This window comes from Penaeus japonicus, unplaced genomic scaffold (assembly GCF_977035675.1).
Source record: "Penaeus japonicus unplaced genomic scaffold, GWHDUDI00000001_assembly GWHDUDI00000014, whole genome shotgun sequence".
NCBI classification, from domain to species: domain Eukaryota; kingdom Metazoa; phylum Arthropoda; class Malacostraca; order Decapoda; family Penaeidae; genus Penaeus; species Penaeus japonicus.
In genome coordinates this window covers 13,523,894-13,531,393 of record NW_028234416.1, presented here as the reverse complement: position 1 = coordinate 13,531,393, position 7,500 = coordinate 13,523,894, and the positions used below count along the sequence as shown (strand labels likewise).

At 34.9% G+C, this 7,500-nt stretch overlaps 1 protein-coding gene across 1 annotated transcript in view; it reads left to right on the top strand.

Moving 5' to 3' along the window:
* The window catches only part of LOC122249589 (tetratricopeptide repeat protein 21B), a 9,458-nt gene that overhangs the window by 600 nt on the left and 1,358 nt on the right, over window positions 1–7,500 (top strand). Inside the window, exons 2-21 of the mRNA XM_086543954.1 lie at window positions 1–115; window positions 240–423; window positions 597–789; window positions 933–1,003; window positions 1,208–1,298; window positions 1,773–1,909; window positions 2,085–2,271; window positions 2,382–2,491; window positions 2,693–2,813; window positions 3,114–3,256; window positions 3,561–3,754; window positions 4,173–4,263; window positions 4,400–4,545; window positions 5,083–5,230; window positions 5,637–5,773; window positions 5,976–6,111; window positions 6,299–6,446; window positions 6,755–6,917; window positions 7,105–7,327; window positions 7,435–7,500. The exon at window positions 1–115 is cut by the window's left edge and continues 77 nt beyond it; the exon at window positions 7,435–7,500 is cut by the window's right edge and continues 129 nt beyond it. Coding sequence (XP_086400080.1) covers window positions 1–115; window positions 240–423; window positions 597–789; window positions 933–1,003; window positions 1,208–1,298; window positions 1,773–1,909; window positions 2,085–2,271; window positions 2,382–2,491; window positions 2,693–2,813; window positions 3,114–3,256; window positions 3,561–3,754; window positions 4,173–4,263; window positions 4,400–4,545; window positions 5,083–5,230; window positions 5,637–5,773; window positions 5,976–6,111; window positions 6,299–6,446; window positions 6,755–6,917; window positions 7,105–7,327; window positions 7,435–7,500 — 2,804 coding nt within the window. The remainder of the gene's footprint in view (window positions 116–239; window positions 424–596; window positions 790–932; window positions 1,004–1,207; window positions 1,299–1,772; window positions 1,910–2,084; window positions 2,272–2,381; window positions 2,492–2,692; window positions 2,814–3,113; window positions 3,257–3,560; window positions 3,755–4,172; window positions 4,264–4,399; window positions 4,546–5,082; window positions 5,231–5,636; window positions 5,774–5,975; window positions 6,112–6,298; window positions 6,447–6,754; window positions 6,918–7,104; window positions 7,328–7,434) is intronic.

Genomic DNA, 7,500 nt, shown 5'->3' with positions numbered 1-7,500 from the left:
ATACGCTAAATCTCCTTGTAGTTGCATACCCTGATTTCACTGGACCGCTTGTGGAGAAGATGAAAGTGTATCTCTCAGAGCAAGAATGGGACCAGTCTATGGATGCAGCTACAAGGTGTGTTTATTTAAGATAGAATTTGACTTGTTATCCAGTTTTGTTCTTACATAAAATTTTGTAAGTGACTTATCCAGAGCATAATTATCTTTGAAATACCAAATCTCCTCTTATCTTTTGACAGAGTTCTCAGTGTAGACTCACACAATATTGAGGCCCTGAAATATAAAACCCTGTATGCACTCTGCCGGCAAGGGAATTACGACGATGCAGCTCAGGCACTTAGAGATTTATACAGTGAGATGGATAGAAGTGAGCCAAACAATGCTTCCCTCTTTGTTCACATGGCTCAGTTGTTTTCAAGAATTGTAAGTATGTCTTTTAGGGAATTAGACAAAAGTATATTTTAAGGCTTAAACTTTGGAAGTTACATGATTGGAAGTAACGATGGAATTAATGTATTTAAGGTTGGTCTTCATTGCTTAATTAATAATGAATTGACTTTTTTTTAAATATTTATTTATGGCTAACAAATTTCCAGTGTGGAAGAAATCGTCTTGTATTAGAAGAGACTTTCATGATGGCAAGCAAAGCTGCAAAGGTTGATACAGGGAATGCAGAATACCTAACGGAAGTGGGTTATCAGTGTCTCTTGCAAGGTCGCAATAGAGAAGCTACTAAGTATTACAAGAATGCTACCAAACTGGATGAGTCATCTGTTGCAGCTCTCACAGGTTAGATATCCTAAGAAGTAGCCGTACATGCATTGCGAAAAGATGTTTCGATATACTTTTGCTGTATCACTTCATATGTATGTTTTCAAATGAAATGTGACTATGTTACCATTGTTTATAGATGATGTATTTTTTGTCTATAGGTATAATTTCATGTCAGCTGTTAGATGGCCAAGTGGATGTTGCAGAACAACAGTTGGAATTTTTAAAAGAGGTACATTTAATGGGTATTTGGAATTGTTGTTGTTAAATGTTCATTTTCTTTTCTGTGATTGTATGTCTTAGACTGTCACAGTGGTGTGAAATAATAGTATTTATAAAAATCCTACGTATAAGACTCGTTCATAAGTTGACTAATAATCCTTATTGTTTAAACTTTAGCCTCCTTGGTGAATAAAACCTATACCAACTTTTCCAGGTCCAGCGTAGTCTCGGCACCTCGCCAGATATCCTCTACTTGTCTGCTGTTTTAGGGAGGATGAAGAATCAGAGTTCAGATACGATTCTAGGTGCAGTTTGAGAATTGCATGTTGTAGCTCATAGTCATGAAAATGAGATAGTGGATTGCCTGAGTAAATTTGAGCTTTCTTTCTCTTTCATATGATAAGATTTATCTGACATGTTTTTACTATAGTAATGAATAATGTTCATTTATCAGAATAAATAAGATGTTACAAAGAATGATTCTTGATATATATATTGATTGACCTTTGCTTGTTATTTATTATTAGTAGTATAGATATGTAAAATTTTAGTGATGTGATATATTATTTCTTAGTTTTATATCTGTTTAAAGGATTTGTATATTTATTCTTAGATTGATTTAGTTTCTCACTACATATAATTTATGTGCTTTTGAGATAACGTATGTGATAAAAATAGAAGTTATCATGTAGTGTAGACTCTATCATGAAAGTTCTTTTATACTTTGCTTCTGTGTATTGGGATGAAATAAAGAAAGTAATAACTATTATTATTACTAGCTCTACTGACTGAAGCAATTGACAACCACTTCAAGAACCACCGAGGAATGGCCTTTGGTGCAACATACCTTGCAGCTCTAAACCCAGACTTCTTGCTTCTCATAGTTCATGAATGTCTCCTTTATGCTCCAAATCAGGTGCGGTCTTAAAATCTGTGTGATATTTTTCTGATACATATATTTTTTATAAAGTTGATTGAGAAGATTGATGTGTTCATGAAAACTTATCTAATTTTATACAAATTTATTGTCATTGTACAAATTATATTTTGAATATTTTATTAAATTATGTACTTTGTGTCTATATCACCAGCCAAGTGATTCCACAACGACAACCAATGTGCCGCCTGTTGTGAAAAGAGCGTTACTTGTGCTGGATGCCATTACTCGTGCATGTCCAGCTCTTCTCACTGCTCTTGTGCTTTCTGCTCGTACCAAGTTTGTTACTGGTGATGTGAAAGGAGCTTCAACAACACTCCAACATGTTTTAGATGAAATTGGTGAGGAAAGTCTAGTTTCACCTTTTTGAGTTCAATTTTTTTTTGTGTTGAAAATTGCAAATTAAGATCTGCTGCATTTTGTCTGAATATCACATAAAATGTATTTACAGACTCTACAAGTTCTGATGCACACCTATTGATGGCCCAAATCCAGCTGCATCAAGGAAACTACAAGCAAGCTCAACAGAGCTTGGAAGTGGGACTCTCATATAACTTTGAGGTAGTTTTTCCTCCCAATTGAGCTCATAAACTGCAGGTCCAGAAATGCTAAACAACTGGCATTAGATCAGGAAGCTTAAGTCACAGTGGCTTAGCTTATTGTTGGGACTTTTATACAAAGACAGACAGTGATGCAGACTATTACAAAACTAAGATTTATGATTATATACTCTCTTTGATAACATTTTCCTTGCATTAACAGGTAAGAGAGCAACCAACATACCACCTGGTTCGAGCAAGAGTGATGAAAAAACAGGGGCAGTATCAAGAAGCTATCAACACACTAAAAGCCTGCCTGAGCCTTGCCAATACCAGGCCCACAAGTAAGTTCATTCATCCGATTCCTTTTAGTAGTAAACGTCAAGTCTTGGTCAATAGATAATCCACATCTAGTGTATGATATATGTAATATATATGTAATATTTTTAGCCTTTAGTTACATCAAATAGATACAATATGTAAAACTGAGAATATGCTTATAACATATATTTCATCTTTACAAATTATTGATAGTTAATAGGTCATAATGTTCTATCAATCTCAGTAATATTGTAGCTGTTCCTTTTTTACAAGCTTATTATGCAGAGGCGATTTTAAAAAATGTGCTTTGTAATCTGTTCTAGCAACCAAGGGAAGCCGAAATAAAGCCGAGTTGACTCTACCTGACAGAGCTTCTGTGTTCTTGGAGTTGTGTGATGCTTACCGACTCAATAACCAGCCTAATGAGGCAGCTAGTATTATGACACAAGCAATGACAGAGTTTCAGGTTAGTTTGTAGAAAGTTGACCAATGGATTACTTTTTTTTCTATTTTTCTAATTTAATATAAGCAAGTTGGATATTCTTAGTGTCAGATAACGTTTTTCATTGATATCTGACACAATTATTTTTACAATTTATGAAATATCTCATTGATATGATTAATTAGCATGATGTAAAAAGCTTATTGATATTCTTTAATTTGTGTTTAGATTAAGCGGAATGCTTCATCTAACTAAATCAGGGTAAACATTAAAACTAAATGCTAGTTTTAAAAAAAGTAAGTTTGTGGCTATTCTCCCTTAAACCAAGGGCACCGGTGAGGAAATCAGGCTGAACATCGCCAGCGCAGACTTGGCCCTAATGCGTGGTGACGTTGAACATGCTCTTGCCATGTTGCGATCCATCGGACCCGAGCAGCAGTACTACCTCGAAGCCAGAGACAAGATGGCAAATATCTATCTTGACCATCTCAAAGACAAGCGAATGTTTGCGACTTGTTATAGGTGCAGTGCTTTGTTTTTTGGGGGGATTTCCCTGAACTGTAGAATTGTTACATATATGTATATATATTTTTTCTTTTTCTGTTTGATTTATTGAGATGATAGATTGTTGTTTATGAAAGAAGCCAAGTAGTTGTTTACAAAATAACTTGATTCAGAAACATTTCAGTTTTTGATCAGATGTGATTTCTAAAAATGAAATTCATGCAGCATTTTCAACACCAGGAATAAAAAAAAAAAAAAAAAAAATCTGCTCTGTATCTTAGAGACAAACAATTTATTGTGAGATGCAAATACTTCATATATAAAAATATATAGATATGAAGAGAAAGATATAATATTGAAGGAGAGAGATATGTAAAGATGTAAGGAAATATGGTTGACAAGATAGATATTATTCACAATTATTCTTCATTAACAGAGAAGTAGTTGAAAAAAATCCAACACCCCAGAGCTACTTGATGTTGGGTGACGCCTACATGTCCATTCAAGAACCTGACCGTGCCATTGAGGTATCTGTTTGATGACCATTAGGTTGTTAGTACACTGCTATTACTGTGAAGACTCAAAATTGGTTAACCTTCATTTGATAATTATATTATGACTAATACTAACTCATCAAGATATATAATCTGATTTTCTGTTCAGGTTTATGAACAGGCTCAAAAACGAAACCCAAGAGATTCGGTGCTAGCATGCCGCATGGGTATGGCACTGGTGAAAACACATCAGTATGGAAAGGCTATTAATTATTACAAGGAAGCAATAAAAAGTGGAAGTAGCAACCAGTTACGGTAAGGTGTATGAAGATTTTGAGTGAAGAATTAATCAGATTTTAGTATGCAGAAGAGTAAAGTGTATCTTTGGTTAAATTACAATGTTGTAATCATATTCCATCAGGTTATAATGTGTATAATGTATCTTTTTATGCATATCGTTATTTGAACTTCATTTCCTGACCATATCATTGATCTGTAAAAAGTATTGTAGGACTTACTATCATGACTTATATGGTCTGAATTTGCTTGTAGTACATTATTTCAGATTAAGGATATCACAAATAGACTTCAGTTTATAAATCACATCTCAATAATAGTAGGTTGTAGGAAAGTAGTAAGTAGCAGGGCAGTCATCATCATAAGACAGTTTGATCGTTAGGCTGACCAGCTGTGGCATCCCTAATGAACTGCATCCACAAGTCTCTGAGTTGAGCACCTCTGGCAATGTATACGATTGTCAGTCCTGTTGCTTCTTTGATGTTGCTTCTGCAGTAAGGCAGTAGTAAAGAAATAGTTTGCACACAAAGACTACATGTTCCATTTTTCAAACAGGTACGATATGGCCGAGTTGCAAATGAGGCTGAAGCAGTACGATAAATCAGAGAAGACCATCAACCAGGCACTGGAAGTGGAAGCAATTAATCATTCCAACCTAACCTCTATGCTTACCCAAGCTAAGCTCCTCAACCTCCTTGCAAAGGTAAGACTTTCAATATTTGTTTGGTCCAAGATGTGTGATTTTTATTTATTTATTATTTTTCTTGTGTGGAACTTACTGTGGTTTTCTTTAATTCCTTTACTTATTTTTTAAGTCAAGTGCTCTTGCAATTTTTAAGGGTAACTTGATGTTGATGTGGTACAAGCACTTAACTCTGTAGAACAGATAGTATACAAGTACTTTATAAAGATGGAAATGATAAAATTCCAGTATTTTCTAGGTTGTCCATCAAATTCTTGCTAAGACATCAAACCCCAAGAAAATATTGCCTATATGCCATGAGCATCTACAAGATTCTCTATTTTCTTCTTTCACATCATTTGAACATATATATATATATATATAATATTTTGGATGACTTCACCTTATGTAATGTTCTGAATTACAGGTGCATGAAAGGGCAGGTAATTTTGATCAAGCGCTTACAACGCTCAGTAAGGCTAAGGATGTGCAAGTGAGAGTACTCAAGAGAGCACAAGTAGAACTGCCAGACTCAGTGGCTGAGCAAAAGCAGCTAGCTGGCAGGTATGTCTGATAATTTGCTTTTGTTTGAGTCTGCATTTTTTAAAACTTTATGAGTGCAATTGAGCAGTTCCTTACTTTTTTATAATTAATTCCTTTGGGTCTTATATAAATCTTTCAACTCTTCAATTTGGAGTTTGTACTATTTATAAGATGATATCTTTACTTTATAGAAAGTTATCTTTGAGCTACCTCGATTTTCCAGCATGTGTAGCAAGATGGCCGAACATGCTGCAAACCAGCGTGAGTTTGATCAAGCTATTAGGCTATACAAAGAAGCCCTTCAGTATGATCCTGAACATGCACCTACACTTCTAGCCCTGGCTAAACTTTACATGCAAGTAAGTATATGAAAGGAATTTGAGAAGTCCTTGGCAGCAACTGAATCTTACAAAACCAGTTGATTTATACCTCTGAACTTTCATTTGCATCAAGTAGAACTGTTTTTAACCAGTTACGTTGTAGGTGGCTAACAAATCTATAGGGTAGAATGCAAAGGATATTAACAAAATATGTTTCACTTTTCAGATAAATGACTTGGATCAGTGTCAGTACACTTGCATGACACTACTTAGAAGTGACAAAGAAAATGACAGTGCCACAGTCATGATGGCCGACCTGTCATACCGGCGGAATGAGTATGATACTGCCATGTTTCACTTCCAGCAGTTACTGGGTATGTAGTATATGTTCACTCTGTACATCAGAAAAAATTATTAGTTTATTTTGCACATGAAGTCTTTTATTTGTCATTGCAGCACAGACTGCCAGTGGTGGTTCACTAGCTCTTACTGTCTGTTGAATATCTTTTGTGTTTATTTCTTTGTGTAAAATGACATATTTCATTTTTTATGATGATTCTGATAATGTTAGTGGTTAGATGTTTACAATGTGTTGATCATAATACCTCAGCAGGATTTTATACTTTTCCGTAATTACTGTATGTAAGCTGTGTTGTCATTTATATTGTTCTTATCAATCCAGACCGACGCCCAGCATATTTCCCAGCATTGGCTCGTCTTGTAGAAGTTATGCGTCGAACTGGAACCTTAGATGAGACAAATCCTTATCTCGAACGGGCTGAGCAAGCTACCCTTAGGCCAAACACAGACTCTGGTTTCAACTTCTGCAAAGGATTATATGACTGGTGAACATTTTTCTTTTGTTGTGGAATATATAAAATATATCCAGAATATTTTTCATATATAAGTAACTGCACAAAATGTTTTGTAATGTTCAGATATCTGAAGGGATTGATATGTTATCATGTAAACAGTGTTGTGACAGCATTTTTACAATATGCTTTTTTTTTATTAATAAGTATTATTTCACAGGTATGTGGGAAATCCAAATGCAGCCTTAAAGTACTTCAATAAAGCTCGGAAAGATCAGGAATGGGGTCAGAGAGCAATTTATAACATGATTGAAATATGCCTAAATCCAGACAATGACACCATTGGAGGAGAGACTTTTGAAAGTGTGGACAGTGAAGTCAACCAGTCTGGTGCAAGAGACACTCTGGACATGGCCATAAGGACAGCAGATAAACTCCTGAAGGTACTTTATTAGTTTTGAAGTGGATGATTTGATTCTTTGATTTAAAATATTATTATTTGGATATATTTGCATATATCCTCCATTTATGAATTCATTTTACATTTCAGGAACTGCATCCTAAACCTGGTGATCAGCAGGTTTCTCATCAGATCCTGGGTAACTTCCTCTTGCTG